Here is a 20,225-nt window from a genome sequence, read left to right on the forward strand (position 1 = left end):
AACATTCCTTTGCTAGTATATGTAAACATCTCCTTTTGGTGTGTGTATCAGTTGGCTTCAAAGGAGTTTGCCCTGTTAGTTTGTAGAAGCCAAAAGCTAGACCATCCAATTCCAATGCAGTATGGGCCTTCGATAACCACAGCTCTCCCTGCCAGATGCATCTGACAAAGAGATCTGTGGTTCCTACAGAACTTCTTTTCTGGTTAGAAAAAAAAATGTATGTATATATAGCATTTTTATGGTGCCTTTCCAGCCAAATAGTGTCCCCAAGATGGTGAACGTGAAAGCATTAAAACATCTGAACATTAAAACAGTATTGAAAATAATATATAAAACAATTCAATAAAAACATATAAGCACATAAATACACAATATCAAAATGAGGACCAATAAGGCAATAACCAGAGGAACTGAAGTGGTGATAATACTGTTTTTCTTTAATTTATTGTATTTATATACCTAAAGTGTATGTAAAAGAGGTGGATTATACGTTTGTTGCAGGGGTCATTTCCTATAAAAAGAACTACAGGAACTCATTAGCATAATTCATTAGCATATGCCACACCCCCTGACATCACCGGAAGTGTGTCAGAAGGCAACATCCACCCCTCAGGCCCCTTTCTGCAAAAGTCTCCAGGTATTTCCTTAAAGCAGAATGAACTCAAAGCAGCTTACCCTCCTCTGGAGAGCCAGCCCTGCTTGCACCCACTCACTCACTCTCTTAAGTCACAAATGAAAATAAAGCAGCATGAATTCCAAGCAGCTTGTGTTCCTTTGGAGCTCAGCACCACTCGGCTTGCACTCACTCACTCATTTTCTCTTCCCCCACCCAGTCACAAATGAAAGTAAAGGAGCAGAGCAGAATGAATCCAAGCAGCTTGCATTCCTTTGGAGCCCAGCACCACTCGGCATTCTCTCTCTCCCCCCCACCCAGTCACAAATGAAAGTAAAAGAACAGGGCAGAATGAATCCAAGCAGCTTGTGTTCCTTTGGAGCCCAGCACCACTCGGCCTGCACTAGGAGGAAATCACGTAGGTGGGGCCAAAACCCACGTGACCTCTTTTTAGACCTACTGGAACGCCGTTCCTGTGCGTTCCGGCTCCAAATGAGCCCTGGTTTGTTGTATTCTGATGTATATAGGGTCAAAGGGATATAGAATTTTATAAACATAATTTCTGCAACAAAAGGAAAAACTAAAAAAAATCAGGTGAAGTTTTTTGTTTAGTATTTTGAAAGCTGCTATAAATGTTGTTCAGCCATAAGGATTGCTGCATGTATACAGATAAGTGGAAGCACGGGCATTCATGCAAACAGTTGCATTTCTTGTGTAACATGCATAGCTGCCTTTAGAAAGTATATTTATTTTCAACTTTATTATACAATATATAAATCTATCAGTAACTATTGCTAAGTTTGTGTATTAAGCATTTTGTCCATATTTAATGTCATCCCTATTTACACATAGTAAATCTGTTAGCAGAATAGGGATATAAATCAAATCTTAATATTCTCTAATACCTTTTGCAATTTAATTGATTTAGGGCATTGCAGCACTTTTAACTCACATTTACCTAGCAAAGAACTGTAAATAGAATAGGGGAAAATGGAATTGACTTTGTAGCTATTCAGATGAGAGGTTACTCCTACTTTTCTTTCCAATTTTTATTTCTGTCATCAGATTATCATATAAAACTATGGACAGAACTTCCTTATGTAACAGATAAGCAGCTAGTATTTTTAAAAATAATGGATATACACAGAAATGTGATTATTTTAGTACAGAAATATTTACTTCATGGCACATATTTAATTGGTTACAGTGCACTTAATAGAATGGGGAAAATCATTGTACATACCTCCATCGATGAAGGGGAAAGCTGTCCTTTTTATTTTTTGCGTCCTTTCTCTGTATGACTGGTTTCTCATAACTCAAATTAATGCCAACTCTGCAAATTGACATGAGCAGGGGTCCAAAGACTTACTTTAGGCCATTTTAAGGATTTGTGAATTCCTAGTTGGATTCCCCAATCTTCTTTTCTTTGAACATCTGTGCCATAAGGCAAACCGCTTTATTTATTTAGAATATTTCTATGCTTCAGATTCCTGCCTGAGGTAGTTTATATTTTAAAAGTACAATCTGTCTGTCTGTCCGTCTATATGTTGACATTAAACATAACGTTTATGTTGCCATTAAACATAAGCAACATAAAAACTATCTATAAAACTGAAGCAGACCATTAAAAATTCTAACGTAGAAGAATGTGCTGTTCAGTTACAACTGACTCATCCATGGAGTGTTGCAGGCAAGAGATGACTAGACGTGGTTTTCCATTGACTTCCTCCACATAGCAAACCCAGTCTTCCTTGGTGGACTCCCATCCAAATACTGACCATGACTAACCTCGCTTATCTCTCAAGCTTTGACGAGCCCGGGCTAAGGTGGGCTATTTGGATTAGGTCAAAAGATATGCTTTAGCCTGGCACCTAAAAGAAAGTGAAGTAAATGCTAGGTGAGGCCAGGCAAGCCTCAGGGAGGAGTGTATTCCAAAAGTGAGTGGCCACTACAGAAAATGCCTGTCTCTAGTGGCCACCCACCTCACCATTGAAGGTGGGGGCACAGAGAACAGGACTTGAGAGGCAGATCTTAACTGTCAGGCTTTAGAATTCCTCTCCATTTAGGAAGTTTATAGCAGGTTAAAGAAATGCAGACTCAGAGCTCCCTTGAGCATGCAGAACTACTTGTCTTTTTTGTGGGGGTCCACCGTTTCTCTTCCGGAATGTACATCAGTTTCTTATTTCAGTATATTTCATATCTTAATTTGCTAATAACGTTTAAAAAAATCTTTCCACACAGAAAGCTGACAAAAGTTTTAAGAACCTACGTGGATAATGCTGGTGTCACCGACCAACTGTTCAAAGCTATGAAATCTTTGGAATACATCTTCAAATTTATTGTACGGTCAAGAATTCTGTTCAACCAGTACGTATCATGTTCTTGGTCATATCACATCTTCTAAATGCCTCCTTTTAAAAAAATAATGATTATTTACGTTAGCTATTGGGTAGGATCAAGCGGAAGAACTCACAAAAGGTTTTGGTGTAGTGGATCTTTCCCCAGCTTCCTCTTCCCCAAGCAACCTGCTGTCTGTCCCCAAAATCCTCTTTGAGGATCAGTAGAGCCCTGCAATCAAATTATGATGTAAGGGGAGTTGCTGCAACAGTAAGGAAAAATTGGGTTATGTCCTTTTTTCCATCTTCTGTTCATAACTAGTATCAGGGGAGGAAAGAGAGGAGTTTGTTTACCTGATTTCTCTCTTACCCTGGAAAAGCCCTTTCCTGCAGCACACTTTGCTTGTGAGTCTCTCCTGATCTTCAGGAAAAAGTTTGGAGCTGAACTTGAGGCTGATCCACTCCAACTATGAACTCTTCCTTTGAATCCAACACAATGAAATGAACGATTGTTTGGAGCATACTGAAAATATTACCTTTTTATTACTCTCTAATTAAATGAACAATGCATGTTTTGCATTACACTGTGTATTTCCTTGCTGGTTAATTATTAATTCATTTTGTGGTACTGTTGATTCTGGAATGGCAATATGTCTGAATAACGATGTGAAACCTCCAAATGTAGTAATACAATATTATTTCATTCGCAAACTCACAATTCTACTTGGTAACAGAAATATTGAAACTGCCATAGAGTTAACACCCATACAGTAGCTACTGTCATAAAAATGCAGAGTTAAGATTCTATTAAGGTCAAATTTTATATCTCTGTTTGGAAATATAGGAATAGAGCTTATTCTAACTATGGTTGTTGTGGGTTTTCCGGGCTGTATTGCCGTGGTCTTGGCATTGTAGTTCCTGACGTTTCGCCAGCAGCTGTGGCTGGCATCTTCAGAGGTGTAGCACCAAAAGACAGAGATCTCTCAGTGTCACAGTGTGGAAAAGATGTAGGTCTTTTCCACCCACCTACATCTTTTCCACACTGTGACACAGAGATCTCTGTCTTTTGGTGCTACACCTCTGAAGATGCCAGCCACAGCTGCTGGCGAAACGTCAGGAACTACAATGCCAAGACCACGGCAATACAGCCCGGAAAACCCACAACAACCATCGTTCTCCGGCCGTGAAAGCCTTCGACAATACATATTCTAACTATGTTTATGTAATTATTTATTTTTCAGACTTTATGAAAACAAAGGAGAAGCTGACTTTAGGGAGTCTTTGCTTCAGCTCTTTAAATCTATCAACGAGATGATGAGTAGTGTGTCTGATCAGACTGTTATAGTAAAGGTATAATTGTAAACTAATGTTACTTAATGTTTGCCTTCTCACACTGAGACTCAGTAACACATTTCTGTTGTCCTGTATGAAATACAATGGTCGAAGATAATTGTATATGTATTGCTTTGAATTTAATTTGAAAGACAAATAATATTTAGACAATGGCTTTTTAAAGAAATAATGACTAGATATGGGCACGAATCGAAATACGAATCAGATTTCATGATGAATTGGGCCTATTAGTGTATTGTGAAACTGCGTTTCGTGGGGCTGCAGTTTTCATGAAATCCATGACATTTTGGGCCGATTCGTTTGATTCGTGAATGCTTCGTAATGTTAGACAGGCTGGCGCCGAGCCATTGATTCCCTAGGCAACATAGGCCCGGAATGTCTGCAGACCTTTCGTTGCCATGGAAACTCCAATCTTAGCCCACATAACCTTGATAAGCAGGTCTCCCTGCCAACCTGAGAGCTGAGAAATGTGGGTCTGCGCAAGTTTACTTGGGAACTGTAGTCAGAGACTCCTTCCCCTCTCTTGTTTCCCTTCTCCATATTTAAGAACGAGATGGTGGAGTAGCAGCGACGGCAGCCTCAGCAACTCCTGCTGCTGCTGCTCTCTGCTTGCCAGTTTCAGGAACCCTTCTCTGACTCTCTACCTCCCGTCCTCCTGCTGCTCTGAAATGCCTTCCCACCCCCTCTCCTGCCCCCAAGCTCCCTGGAGCAGATCCTGAGTGGATTCGCTCTGTTCGGCTTTTCCTTTGAGAACTTGGAGGCAGGGGTGGGGGCATGTTAGAGCAGCGGTAGGACGGGAAGGAAAAGTCAGCAAAAATGAAGAGAGGAAAACCCAAGTAGATCCACTCTGCTTGACTTTTCTTCCAGCAGTGGCAGAAAGCAGGAGGCCAGGAGGATGGGAGGGAGAAGTCAGCAAAGAGAGCCTGAAGAGGGCTACTTGGAGGGTGGCTGGAGGACAGCCTGCTGAAGTATCCCTGTGAGATTGGCATCTCTGGGTATGAAGGGGGCCATTGAAGTGCCCCGGGTTCTGACGAATCACAAAACTAACGAATCGTATCGTGAAATGGGACAATTTTGTGGAAGTTCGTGTTCCGTGATTTGTGGAATGCGACGAAATGTGAAACTCCCGTTTCGTTTTTTCCCCATTTTGTGCCCATCTTTAATAATGACTAGAGCCAGTGTGGTATAGTGGCTAGAGTGATAGACTAGAATCTGGGTTACCCAGATTCGATCCCTGCTCTGCCATAGAAGCTTAGTGGGTGACTTTGGGCCAGTCACAAAATTTCAGCTTAACCTACCTGACAGGGTTTGCTGTGAAGAAAAAAAGGAAAAGAGGAGAATGAGATAAGCTGCTTTGGGTCTCCATCGAGGAGAAAGGTGAGGTATAAGTGAAGTAAAAGGAAAATAAATAATGGCAAACCATAATGTGTTACTATGAGTAAGAAGATGGAAAACCTTCTTCTTCCCCTTGCTTGTGACCAGATAGTAGATATTTCTACCTTCACAGCAGTTTGTTCGAACTAGCAAACCGTATGTTTGAGTTTTCCCTTCAAACTGAGATTAAGCTGGAGTTTGGAATTTAGATTAGAAAAAGCATACACTGTAGTTTTCTGGTTTGGATATAGCATCAAATGGCTTGCCCCAAAAGCGGAAGGATCTAATTAGATAGTAGCTTGTGAGAGGAGGAGATGGAGGAAGTAAATAATGAGTGTGTGCAAGGATTTCCCTCTAGTCTAATTAATATAGTGGAAAAGCATGCATGGTCATATCTTGCAGCAGGCCCTGATTCCTATTGCTTTCAAGAGATTAGGTTCAAAATCTCCTAAAATCAGTGTTTGTCATTCTGAAAAGTTTGGAACAGATTATTGGGAATATTGTGTTGTGGAATATATTTATGAAGTCTTTTTTATGGTTCTTACTTAAAACTAGAAGCTGGTATTGCAGTGAATTAGTAGTAGAAATATGTTTTTGATTCTTCTGTGAGGTTTTGAGGCAGCTCCCTGAATCTGCAAGTCTGTTTTTGCTATGCTGTTGTTTTGCACAAAGGGTCCATTGGGTGTGGTTTATAAAAGATTCCCTTCCACAATAAGAACATTAACAAAAAAGCAAAAATAGCAAAACTATGCCCCCTTTATTGATATTTGTTTCTTATTATGGCTCCTAAAGTGTTGATTTGCATGTATTTAATCATATATGTTGCTGATCAGCCTCTTGTCCTCAGACAAGACAATCCCTGGATGCATGCAGCAAATGGAGAATATGGAAGCTTTCTTCACTTTATACATTTGTTTTCTGAACTTACTTCAATTGAACTTAAAGTATGTTGCTGAAGGTCTATAGCACAAATGAAAACAAATCTAATGATATCGTCACATTATGGTATTGATAGAATAATTGGCAACAAACTTAGCATGTCTCAAATTCCTGTAGTTAGTTATATTTTTATACTTGGAGATATTAATTTTTTGCATTCTGATTTTTGGTATGTTGCAATTTCACCCCCTCCCCCCATCATGGACTTCTCATTCTGGTCTGATCTGGGAGAAATTGATGATTTATGAAATTACAGTTCTATTAATTCAAATCAAGCTGGAAAAGTCTTTTCATATTCTGTTACAGAGCACTTAGTCATTTAAATAAATTAGAAATTTGTTGCCTATAATAATTCTGTCTGTGAACTGTGTCACTTTCATTAAGGAATAATTAACTTTACAGCAGTTGATCTTCCTGTCAGAATGTATGTGATGCCTAGAAAGATACAGAAAATGTCCGAAGGTGTCTGTACTTAACCGAAGGCAAAATAGGGTGTGGTAACTACTTAAATGAATAGGAATGCTCTCGCTATTGCATCTATATCAAATTAATTACTATACCTCTGGACCAATATTATAATTAAATTCGTATATTCGATCAGATTTCCCGCATTAATGCCTGAATGGATGGAAAACTCAGTAAGTACCACAGAGACGGTGGTTTTGACCCAGATTGCCCTGTAGACAACCAGAAGTTATTTCTATTCACACATGAGATGAATGAGTCATCATTGCTCATTGTCTTCTGTGGCTGCGGGTTCCCATGTTGAGTTACATTTTATTCCAGAGTGTCCTCTAACACTTCGGAGTCTGGAGTGGAATTCACAAGAGTCTTTTGAAAAACAGGGGTAGGAAACACCACATAGGTACGGAACACTATCTGCAGTCATTTGCATCAGGGCCATTGTATTCAAGCAACTGTTTTCCCCATCTTCATTTAAAAACTTATTTAAAAGTTTCATTTAGAAACTTACTTCGAACTTATTTTATACCAAATTGCCTTCTGAAGAGTCTGACAGCTAGGTGAATATTGTCTAGTCTATCTGGCAATGATCCTTTCCTTTTTCCAGCTCTTTTATCTGTTCTCCTTTAATTGGAGATTTCAGGAATTGAATCTGGGATCTTGTTCAGGCACAGCATGTATTGCATGCACCACCTTTAAAAACTTCATTTATCATAACAACTATTAGAGCTGAGTTTTCTATATTGACATTCAGACACTAATTTAACTGAATCGATTATGTTTGATCATGCCCTTCTTCCATGGAGCTTATGCTTGGATGTCTGTTGCTTGAGTCCAGAGACCCTGGAGCTTCCAAGGAAGCTGTTGAGAGATCTTGGAGATCTAAGAATTCGTTCCTCTTGTACATTTCCCATCAATGATTGTCTAAAGCAATCAAGGCCATTTCAGTGGTGAAACTAGACTAGACGCCAAATAGAAAAGAAGCCATGTAATCCGAAATACCTTAAAATTGATAAACCGCAGCATATTCACTTACCTTGCATAGATATGGAATGCTGAATTTGTTGAAATTAGGGGCAGTGATGGAAGACTTCTTCAGGATTAGTTGTACCATGTTTTCTTTAAATACTACAAGGACTGTTGTCTTCCCTAAGAACTTCCCTCCATCTGCTTAAAGCAGCCAGGAATGACAAACAAACATTTAAGTTCTTAATCTTGCTTTCCAAGGATTATGTCCAGATTGTAGGCTGCACAAACTGAAAAGCACCCGTGAAACTCAGATAAACGATAGCCATAGACCTAGCCAAAACGTCTGTTGTATTAAATGTGACATCCAAATCAGAATGGATATCTGCAAAATATCTTCTTAAGAAATAGGCTAATGGAAATTTGTGAACTCTATTTCTAGCACTTTGGTTCCTTGCTTTTCAGGCCCAACAACCTAACCACTTAAACACATAGTCCTGCCCATTTTCTCCCTAAAAATTGATACAGATTCTATGTTATGTGCTCTCACTCCTGGAGTCCTTCAGCCTTTGAGGATAACACAATCCTTATGTTTTTGTTAACCCCCTCATCGCAGAACTGCCTTAAGTACAGTATCAAAGAGTGCTGGAGAGCTAGTTTTGATTAATTATTTTCAGTGGGGGGTTATGTTTTTATTTTGATTAAAGTATTTTGCTGTGACGGGAACAGGTTTGTGGACTTTGTGGTGCTGTACAAGTATGTAATTAATTCTAATTAAAAATGTTAAGAAGTTAACAAACTGCTTAATTGTTGTTAATTGTTCCTGATGTAGCATTGGTATCTGATGATTGTTGCTTGAAATTAATATCCCTGTACTCATGTATACCAGCATCTGGGAATAGCCAAGATAGTAATGATGCCACTAATCATGCAGAGTCTCATTTCAACTACAGCTTGCAAATAGAGTAGAGGTTACATTCTTGGCTTAGCTTTCATAAGAATTAGTATTGACCTTGCGCTATGTTAACGGGGTTTCTGATTAAGCTAATTTAGAGCCATTTGCCTCTCTTAGTTCTTTCAAACTGTATTATATTTTAATAAGAGTTGAGTCATTAAATGTACATTTTCCTGTATTGGTAGATTTGTTTTGAAAAACCTAGAGCCAGCTTTTGCTTCATATTACAATTACTGGGAAAAAAATAGTTAAACCAAGGAAATGTTAAGGAATGTAGCTGTTTATTTTAACTGGTATAAAAAATGTTAATTACAAAGATCATAGAAATATAAAATAAAATATTCACATTGCAGCCCCCCATAAAAGTCTCTTCACAGATTCAGGGATACAAGCATGCCAAGGCCATCACAGTTCACCACCCATCTTGTCTCTCTTTATTAGGCAGAAAGCCCTGACATTTTCACACATACAAGGTCCTCTCTGTCCGTCTCTCAGAGATGTCACCCCACCAGACTGGACAGACAGTTCCTTATATTAACTGCCTCACACCCAGCTATTGCCTAGGGCTGTTGGGGCCAAGGAACTCCACACTGCTTTCCTTTATTCTGCTGCCCTCAGTTTCTAGAGATCTATATTTGTAGAACAACTGAGACTTTATAGGTGTGTTTGTGTACGCATGTGTTTCCTTTGCCAAACATAGATGCTTTCTGTCAGTAGAATTAACTATAAAAATGCTTGAACTTTTTTACTACACAAAAATGGTTCATCAAGATATATACATAGCAGCTTCTCACTTGAACTTTTGACCTTAGAGTTTATTCATACTTTCAGGACTTTCTGTTACTTGGTTCTTATCAGCTGGGACAGACAGCTGCTGTTTTTCTTGTCTGTCCATCTCTCTATCTGGCTTTAAAACGTCCTCTGCTTTACATAGCTACCCCTCAGCTCTCCAGACTGTTGCTTAACTCGGCCTTTCCAACTGTCACCACACCCAACATTCAGACAGCTCCCATTGGAGTTTTTTAGGGAGAGGTTGAACCAGACCTGCTGTCACACAAAGGGCTGCCTTAAGGTAACTATAAGGGAAGGAAATAGTACTCAGTATGCTTTCTGATTAATCTTTCCACCCATCAGTAAAAGTTTTGTTATCTGGGACTTGATTATTCAGAATGGTCAGTTAACTAGCATTGCCGGAGGCAAGCTCCTCCCCCTCTGTTGCCATACTGTTGCATCTTCAAGCCTGTGTTGAATAGTGTGTATTGAGCGTGACTGCACCAACTTAAGGAGGATCCACAAAGAGTCCACACCTTGTTTGTTTAGTAAAGGTGTATAATACAATTTATTTATAGGTGGATTAAGAGCAATATATACAAGTTTACAGTCCAGAGAGACAACGTGCTTCGCCTACACCTGGACTTGCAAGAAGCCCCTACCATACTGTACATGGTAGCTATATATACATGTAGACACCCAATCAGATACATGCATGAGTTTAGCTGAGTCATTCACTTCATGGTCTCCTGACTCTTAAGTTAACCATCTGACTCTATGTCACCTGATGTGTCTACCCGTCATACTGATCGTTCTGATCTAAAGCCTCTGCACACTGGCTTTTGACACTTAGATATCAACAGCCTGAGTGTCCCGCTCCCTCCTCTGTAGCAGGCCAGCTTGATGTTTTCGGACATTGCTAGCATTCTGACAATTGGTACTACCAGCTGACTGGTACTGCCAGCTCAGGTGCCTCCTTCCTCTCAGTCTGCTTTGAGCTATCAGGAGCCAGCTCTGGTGTGGAGCTTATGGGCAGCGGGTCTGCTTCTTGTAGTCTATCTTGAATGTTTCTGTGGTTGAAGGGGAAGGGGGCTGTCTGCATGGTCCAGATATGGGGGCTGTCTGCATGGTGCTCCCATTTAACACATGAAGCTGCCTTATACTATAGGTGGGTAGCTGTGTTGGTTTGCAATAGAACAGCAGGCAACTTAAAGACTAACAAGATATTCAGGGTATACGCTTTCGAGAGTCAGAGCTCCGTTCTTCTGCTGCCTTACCCTGAATCAAACCACTCATCTTTCAAGTCAGTACTTACTCAGATTGGCTGTGCTTTTCTAGAATCCTAGATAGAGGTCTTTCACATCACCTACCACCAGACCCTTTTAACTAGAAGTGCTTTGAACCTGAGACCTTCTGCATGCCAAGCAGATGTTCTACCACTGAGCCACAGCCCCTCTCCTAATGGGATGAGGGTTGGTCCCTGCAGATTCCTCTGTGTGAAAGTCAGGGTGAAATGAAACTCTTAGTTTTCAGCACATTTGATTGACTGGCAACTCCAATACTCAGTCACAGTTGAGGGCATTTAGCATGGGTGATTCTCATGAATTAGTCAAGGATACAAGTCTTAATTCTAAACTTCCTGTCTCCAGTGGTAGGAGTCACCCTACTCCTCAGTCTTAGCAAGTTCAGAACTCATTAGCATATACTTGCAGTTAGGATTTTTTGTTCCATTGTGTGCATCACTCACTTGCCATATTGTTGCCCACTCACCCTAATTCTCTGCATTTTGCTTTGGCTTTCACCATAATTTTGTGTGATCTGTAAACTGAGCCACTGCATTACTCACCTTCAGTTCCAAATAATATATGAACAAATTAAATAGTACTGGCCAACGTTTCCTCTAGCGTGCGCTCGTGCGCAATCATGCATGGAATCTTACCTCTTGGCACACAGGATTACTTTTGGAGCGCAGAGGTGATTCCTCTCCAGTGGCCTCACCTTCCTGCTCAGCTGGTGCCCTCTGAATGGTAAGGATGGGGCAGGATTGTGCCGGGGCAGGCTTGGCCTGTACCACTTAGGGCCCAGGGATGAAGGATGGCACAGGATGGGGGCTGGGGCAGGCTTGACCTGTGCTGCTGAGGGCCCAGGGGTGAAGGATGATGCAGGATGGGGCCGAGGCAGGCATGGCGTGCACTGCCGAGAGCCCAGGATTGAAGAATGGCACAGGATGGGGCCTACAGGCTTGACCTGCGAGGCTGAGAGCCATGAGATGAAGCATGGCACAGGATGGGGCCAAGGCAGGCTTGGCCGGCGCTGCTGAGGGCCCAGGGGTGAAGGATGGCATAGGATGGGGCTGGGGGAGGCTTGGCCTGCAAGGCTGAAGGCTCGGAGATGAAGGATGGCGTAGGATGGGGCCTATAGGCTTGGCCTGCGCTGCTGAGGGCCCGGGGATGGATGGCACAGGATGGAGGCTGCAGGCTTGGCCTGCGCTGCTGAGGGCTGGGGGATGAAGGATGGCACAGGATGGGGCCTGAAGGCTTGGCCTGTGAGGTTGAGGACCCTTAGATGAAGAAAGGTGTAGGATGGGGGCCAGGGCAGGCTTGGCCTGCGCTGCTGAGGGCCCGAGGGTGAAGGATGGCACAGGATGAAGCCAAGGCTGGCTTGGCCTGCGAGGCTTAGGGCCCGGGGATAAGGGTGGCACAGGATGGGGCCAGGGCAGGCTTGGCACGGGCCTGTGTGGTACGTTCTTTTTCTCACCAACATACATTCCTTCCCTATGGTTGCCAGCTCCAGGTTATGAAATTCCTGGAGATTTAGCATGTGGATCCTGGAAAAAGCAGGGTTTGAGGAAGGGAAGGACCTTGGGAGGGTATAATGCTATAGAGATCACCCCCCCCCCCAAGCAGCTATTTTCTCCTGGGGAACTAATCTTTGTTTCCTGGAGATCAGTTGTAATTCTGGGAGATCTCCAGCCACCACCTGGAGGCTGGCAACCCTATGTTCCCTTCTGCACTTGTAGAAGAAATTCTTTTACCACCTCTGAATTTGAGTATCAGGGTATTTCTCTGAGCAATCTCCCCCTCTCTTTTGCCTGCCTAAAACTGACACCTTTTGTTTAAATTTGAGTAAAATGCACCTTTTGTGGTAGTTGCAAGCACAAAGCAAGCTTTCTATCTCGTTCTCTTTCTCCCTCCTTTCCATTCTTCTTCATAACAGGAAATCTCAGCATCTGCCTCATCAACAAACACCCTGAGTTTAGTTTGAGGATGGTTGCCCTAAAAGTTTAGTATTCTGGAAGAAGGAATGCATGTGAAGTTCTAAACAGACCCACTCTCCCTTGTCCCTCCTTTGGTGGCAATAGTGGGGGGAGAGGGCTGGGGGGAGGGAATAATTCCAGGTGAGCAAGGGGAGGGATCAAGGATGGTTGGGCTTCAAAACCCAGCAGATGCATCATCCTTGGGCCCTTTGCTGTGGATCTTGGCTCCCTTCCCTCTTTCTTCTCACTCCAATAAAGTTTGGATCCCATTCTTAGGCAGCATCTCTATTCTCTTTGAGCCACCCATATTCCCTCTTCCTTATCTCTGCTGCCAGGGAAGACGTTTGTCCTGTATTTTATATTCTGGCCCTTTCACCCCCTTCCCCTGCATGTCTTTCTTTCTCAGCCCTGTTTGGCTTGGTTCATTTTCCACATGAGTAGTTTTCCTCCCAGACTCCCCTCTGCTCCAGACTGCTCCAATAAAATACACACAACATTGGTAGGACAGAGTGCCAGGACTCAGTGTGACCCATTGCTCACGTACCACTCCATAACCATGGCTAAGAATCTCCCCCTGTTCACCTTCCTCAAGGGTGGAAGTTGATGGTCATGGCAGTGCAGGACTGGGAGGAGGGCATTGCTCTTATTTTCCAGGAGCTGGTAGAAGTGCACAGCTGGATGAGGAGGGAATGCGCTTGTGCTAGAAATGAGATCCAACACTTGTTGCAACAGCAAGTAGAAGGCAGCAATTAGTTTCCACTGCCATGAATAAATGCTATGCAATGGTATTTTCATAGCATTCATGGAGGGGATGACTGCCATGGTACACTTTGATCTCATCAAATCTTACCAGCTAAGCAAGATGGGAGACCAAGGGCAGCAGTCCAGAGGAAGGCAGTGGCAAAACAGAAATGAAGAAGAGAGAAGTTAAATTAAAACAGTCTCTGTAATGAAATGTGACTTGAATCTCTTTCCAGGTATAATGTATAAAACATTTTTAAAATACAGTTTAAAAAATTCTCAGATTTTTTAAAGGTTGTGGTTATAAGCTAAAAACTGATTTATGCGATAGTCAAATGTTTATTTGTATGTTTGTATTTTTATGTTTGTTGACTGCAGTTTTTTTAAAAGGCACTCTCAAAACTTTTATGTAAGTCAGCTCACAAAATAAACTTTTATGCAAGTCTTAGATCACAAACTAAATTTTTGGCTCACTGCACTGCACACCTTAGAGGGAACATTGGACTGGCCCCAGTACTGATCCTTGTAGGAACTTCTTTCCATTGTGAGAACTAGGGGTATGCACTTCACACACCGGCCCTGATTAGTAAAGATTTGGTATTTCTGAATCAGGGCCAGTATGAATCAAAGCTTACCGAAGCAATTCGGGAAGCTTTGGGGACCCTTTTAAAGGGCTCCCACCAACACCCCACTTACTTGACATCCTGGCGGCGGTGTGGGCTCCGGCCTTCAGGTAAGGTAAGTGGTTTGGGGAAGGGGGGCTCAGGGGGAGTTGGGGGTCTCACTTCAGTATGCTCCGAATCATTACGAAGCATACCGAAGCGATTCAAATAACCCAAACCCTAAGCAGCTTGCCAGTTTTGTTTTGGGGTTATTCCAAATCAACCGAATATTTCCCCAGTGCACACCCCTAGTGAGAACTGTCCATTTATTTCTATCCTTCTCCCTGCTTCCTGTCATTTATCCAATTTTTAATCCATAAAAGGACCCATTCTGGTTTATAATTATCACAATAGGTCTAGAATTTAATCTCTCATTACTTCAATTTAAGTCAGTTTTTCAGACATCCTTCTTGAAATCCATGAATGTGGTTCACCTACTTTCAGCCTTCACCACCTCCAGACATCTATTTAGTGTTGCCACTGTTTCCCTGTATTTTGTTGGAATAATAGATGAGCATTACTCCAAATCTCCAGATGACTTTTCCTTATGGTTTCATTCAGATGTTACCAACAATAATTCATAGTATGGCCCACCACTCTCCTGATAAGTCATCAGAGATAACAAGTAGAACTATTGATGATGATGATGATGATGATGATAACAACATTCGATTTATATACCGCCCTTCAGGACAACTTAATGCCCACTCAGAGCAGTTTACAAAGTATGCCATTATTATCCCCTCAACAAAACACCCTGTGAGGTGGGTGGGGCTGAGAGAGCTCCAGAGAACCATGACTAGCCCAAGGTCACCCAGCTGGCTTCAAGGGGAGGAGTGGGGAATCAAACCCGGCTCTCCAGATTAGAGATTAGAGTCCTGCACTCTTAACCACTACACCAAACTGGCTTTCCTACACCAACCTGGCTCTCCTACACCAAACTGAACTTTTCATTATATGGTTGCATCTTGTAAGAATTGTTCATGCATCTTGCATTTGCACTTTATGTAAGATTCCAGAAGAAAACCCTAAACACATAATATTTTAAATAAATTCAGTCGTTCTTTATTTAAAAATGCTTTTGCTGCATCCAATTTTATAATCAGTCAGGTGTTCATTGCAGAACACTTCTAACTCAATAACTTGTGATGGTGTGGACTTCATGTATTCAAAATAGAACTGAAATAGCATGGTCATCCCTCAGATGCAAATCATAAGATTAAATGTTTTCAAAACTAGTGTCTGGAATGACTATTAGCAGATACAGCAATTAAGAGCAATGAGCATGACCATTTTGAGAGCAAAATGTAATAGTAAGGTGTTTTTTAACTCATCAAGCTTAAAATTAATTTTCATTGGACTGAACTGATATGGTGCAGGTGTGATCCATTATTTTCTTATACATCTTTATTATACTTATGCATATTTGAATATTAGGCACATTATTCTTGCAGAAATATGGAACTCTTTCTTCTTTGTAGTGGAAAAGAAGCCTCTAGTGTTGGTGGATTTAGGTGTGTTCTGATATATTGAAAAAGACCATAAAAATGAACTGTTTTGGGTGGAAAGCTCAGTTCTTTTTGTGAAGAGAAAACTGCTATATTTAGGATTGTGTGAATTTCTTCTTAATTCTTTGCTAACAAAAATCACCTTAATAGGCATCATCTAGAGAAATATGTAAATTAATAATTACCTCATACATTATTCAAGGAAAATTTATTTTGTATCGTTGATAGCTCTTATCTTATATAAAGATATGATAATGGATTTAATTAAAATAATTATACTGGCTAATGTACCCTGAACTTTACCCTAAAATAGTTCTTTTTAATCACTATCCATAGCTATATTTTCATTCGCAATGTTTGATCACTAATGGATAATAAAACTTATGTCATAATACAGGCTCTCAGCAGCCTGTAGGCTGGACTGCTTTGGCTCTAATAGTGAACTAATTTCCTTTCATGAACATTCATAAACTAGAGTCAGGTTTGACACTCTAGCTGAGATCATTTTAAAAAAAAGTTAGTACAGCCACCAGCGTAAGATCTTCACATACTTATGAAGGTGGAATGTTTGTGAGTGCAGGCTCTAAGACTCAGGGAACGGGCTGTAATAAACACGCTTGACACCTTGTGTGGAGTAAAATAGGCCACAACTTTATTGGTTACAGTGCTAGGAGCATTGGCTCGGCGTAGGGCGCAGATCCCTGCATCGGCTGTCCCGCCTGCCAGCCGATGACCCCTCACCTTACAGCCTGCCTGCTGAAAGGGAAACCGCAGGATGACAGTTAGTGGGAGCCAATGGGCGGTAGCCTCTGATTGGTTCCTCCGCCACCTGGAAGCAGGCATGGTCTGGCAGCCCCCGAGCTGGGCTTGCTCCTGTCCATGCCGGCTCCAAGATCCCTTATAGGGATCTCCATCTATGAGGAAGCAGTGCTCACAGGCCCGGTTTTCCCCAAGGGGATCCATGCCCAATGCCAAAAACTGCACATAGAGCTTATAATACCCATGTTATAACACTGACAAAACCCATTGAAAACCGCTCCAACCCATCCAATCACTATAACCCAAAGTTGCGACTAAATTGTAACCAATCTACTTAAACACATTCAACCTGAATTAACATTCCTGTAATATAAAACAACCATATTATAACCAACCTGTATAAACCCTATTAGATGCGGTGGGTGGGAGGGGATCGCTGTCAGAGCCCAACTGCCGCACACGCCCCAGCCGGCTCCCTTAATAAAGAAAGGGGGTGGACCTGAGGGAAGACTATCTTCCTCAGGTTGGGGACTGCGTCCCTGCCCCTATTCCTCCCGGCCAGCCTCTGATTGGCTGGCTAGGTTTGACTCCCGTGGCTCCCTGCGTGCCTTTGTGAGCTGCGTCGAGAGCCAGATGGGAGGGCAAGGCAGAGCCTCTCTTCCTTCTCCCTGCGCCCCGCAAATGCCGGCCCCACTGAGATCGGTGCCGGCAGCTTACGGGAGTAGAGGCAAGCATTCTGTCCACAGGCTATAGGACAACACCTGCACTTATGGCTTGGGCAATGTTTTAAGAAGAAAGGGAAGTACTATCAAGAAATATTTCCTCATGTTTGTTGAACAGGGAATCAAGTAAGTCTGTTGGGCAGAAACAGAGTGGACAGTTCGATTGAGCAAAAATAAGGCAAATAGCTTTTGACATATCCGTATTGCTTTTTCCTCAGGTGTATTATTTCTTCTCTAACCATTAATACTATAAATGCAAACATTTGGCATCAGCGGACTATAGACAATTCCTGTAGGTTATAGATATACTGGAGAGAATTAATTTAATTTTAATTTAATTTAATTTACTTCATTTTTATTCCGCCCTCCCTGCTTTCGCAGGCTCAGGGCAGATAACAAAATTACAAGTATCAAATACCATTAAAACTTTAAAACACTACATCCAATCGATTAAATTATAGCTATATAAGCATATAAATGTCATATATTTACATATAGATAATTAAAATAATTTAAAAAGCAGCACATAGTTTAGATTTGATGTTCCACACAGCGGTTCTTCCAGAGCACTACATGCAATATTAAGTGTGGACCACAGCATCCGCATTCGCATATGGGCGAAATGGTTTAACCCCCCCTCCATGGGGAGGGCACCACCCGGCGTCAACCATATGTCTGGCAGAATAGCTCCGTCTTAGAGGCCCGGCGAAATGCAAGCAAATCTTGCCGGGCCCTAGTCTCGTATGACAAAGCATTCCACCAGGCTAGGGCCAGGACCGAAAAGGCCCTGGCCCTGGTCGACGAATCATGATTTGCCTTAGATTAAGTCTCCTTAGGTAAAGTCCCTCTCTCCTACCTGCATAAATTTTGAACATAGTTACTCAGGCACATAAAATTTGGGTGAGTTGTCTGGTAGAAAGGTGGGTTATAAATGCTTAAATAAATAAATAGCTAGCAAAAAAGTTGCTTTATACTTAGGCATTCTCTGCCTTGATGGATTTTGCTCTGTTGCTCTAGGTATTGATAATAGTATTAAGGGTGTAGATCCAGAAGAGTTTGCTGTGTTAGTCTGTAGCAGCAAAATAGTAAAGAGTCTAAATACTCTTTAGTATTAAGGGTGAGAGAGGAAGTATGAGCAGAGGTTCTCAAGGCTGTTGTGGTTTAGAAATTGTTTTTAAAAGTCTGTTTTAAAGAGGTTGAGGAGTGTATTGGAAGTGGCTTCTAGGCATGAGGAATAATGTAGCAGAAGGCACATAAGTAAAGAAAGGAGGAACCAAGAGGATTATGTGTTGTTACTTTAGATACTGAATTCATCTGTGTAATCACAAACAATACATTTATTTTCAATTCCAGGGAGCTGCACTTAAATATTTGCCTACTATTGTGAATGATGTGAAACTTGTGTTTGATCCAAAAGAACTTAGGTAAGTATTATCTATATAAATGGGAGCCTAAAAGTTTGCTGTGATTCTTAGTTTTGCTTCTTACTTTATAATTTTTCATTTTTATATGCATAGAGAATATATATCAGGTATATTTCACTGCTGCATTGGAAATCTGGCACCTAGAATTAACTATATTCACTAGTTAGATATTATAGATCTTGAAGGCATATAAATTGCACATTTATCTCTTTTAAAATAGATATTTTCCCCAGACAAATGTTTTTGACCTCAATAGATTATACAGTGAGATGTCAAAGATCATAAGTTATTGGGACATCAGAATCTTAATAGATATACTTTATTTTTCATAGTATAATATATCTTAGTTATGAATATATTTTTATTACAAATATTTTGATCTTTGCTTATTCCCTAAATTGATACCAAGATAATGGTGGTATTTCTTTTTAAATAGTCAGGATAGTCATGAGAGAATAATATTTCCCTCCTTTAACTCTGGATGTGTTTACACAGTTTTAAAAGATAAATGTAATACCTAAGTTAAAATCAAATGAAAAGCGCCCCAAAGTAATCAAAACACTTCTCTGAGATCTGCTTTAAAAAAAATCTGTAAAGATTGGAACAAGATAATGATTGAAAAGCACTTCAAAAACTTTAAAGCCTGTAGAGGAGTATAGTAACAGGAGATGTACAATATGGTATATCCAGCCCCAAAATACATTCAGGAATCTAAATAAAATCTGGGATTCTTGGATATACCAGTATTGGCATTCCTGGTTAATCCTTAAAATATTCAGAATAACCAGGTGCAATTGTAAAGGTCACAGCAGCTCACCCCACCCCCCCAGTTTTGGATGTTTCCTGGGAAAAAGGGGGGAGGGAGGCAACTCTCACAGGCAAAATGGTATTGCACATTGGAGAGAACTTAGCTGTCTGTCCAATCACTTCCATTCTTTGAATCATCATGATTGGACAGTTGAGCTTACCTAATGTGCAGTGCTATTCACTGTGAAAGTCACCCCCCCCTTTGCCCAGGAAACCTCCAAAAGTAAGAGGGAAAAGCTGCTGTGACCAGCTTCAGGGAAGAGATGATGATGATGATGATTTTTGCTATGAATAGCTTGTGCTGCCTGATGCCAGGTAGGTTTTGTTGAGATTATCTGGTTCTGTTGAGCTTTGTTAGTTCTATTTGGGAGGCTTTGGATCAGCGGTTGGTCTTGTGTGGTTGGTTAAGTAAGGACTCTTTGCTCTAGAGACAACATTGGATTTTTTCCATAGGAAACAATGGAGAGTAGCTGGGGGCTACTTGTTTAGGGCTGTTTAGAATTGGACCTGTTGACCCAATCTACTTGATACTTGGGGGTCTTTAGAGGGCAGGCAGCTACTGCAATTTTGGTGATAT

The 20,225-nt window shown here is 41.3% G+C and overlaps 1 protein-coding gene across 1 annotated transcript in view; it reads left to right on the forward strand.

The window, feature by feature from the left end:
• DOCK1 (dedicator of cytokinesis 1) overlaps positions 1-20,225 on the forward strand; it is a 602,286-nt gene that overhangs the window by 130,527 nt on the left and 451,534 nt on the right. Inside the window, exons 22-24 of the mRNA XM_054984271.1 lie at positions 2,855-2,980; positions 4,191-4,299; positions 18,771-18,841. Of these exons, the coding sequence (XP_054840246.1) occupies positions 2,855-2,980; positions 4,191-4,299; positions 18,771-18,841 (306 nt within the window). The remainder of the gene's footprint in view (positions 1-2,854; positions 2,981-4,190; positions 4,300-18,770; positions 18,842-20,225) is intronic.

Source organism: Eublepharis macularius, chromosome 6 (assembly GCF_028583425.1).
Source record: "Eublepharis macularius isolate TG4126 chromosome 6, MPM_Emac_v1.0, whole genome shotgun sequence".
NCBI classification, from domain to species: Eukaryota; Metazoa; Chordata; class Lepidosauria; order Squamata; family Eublepharidae; genus Eublepharis; species Eublepharis macularius.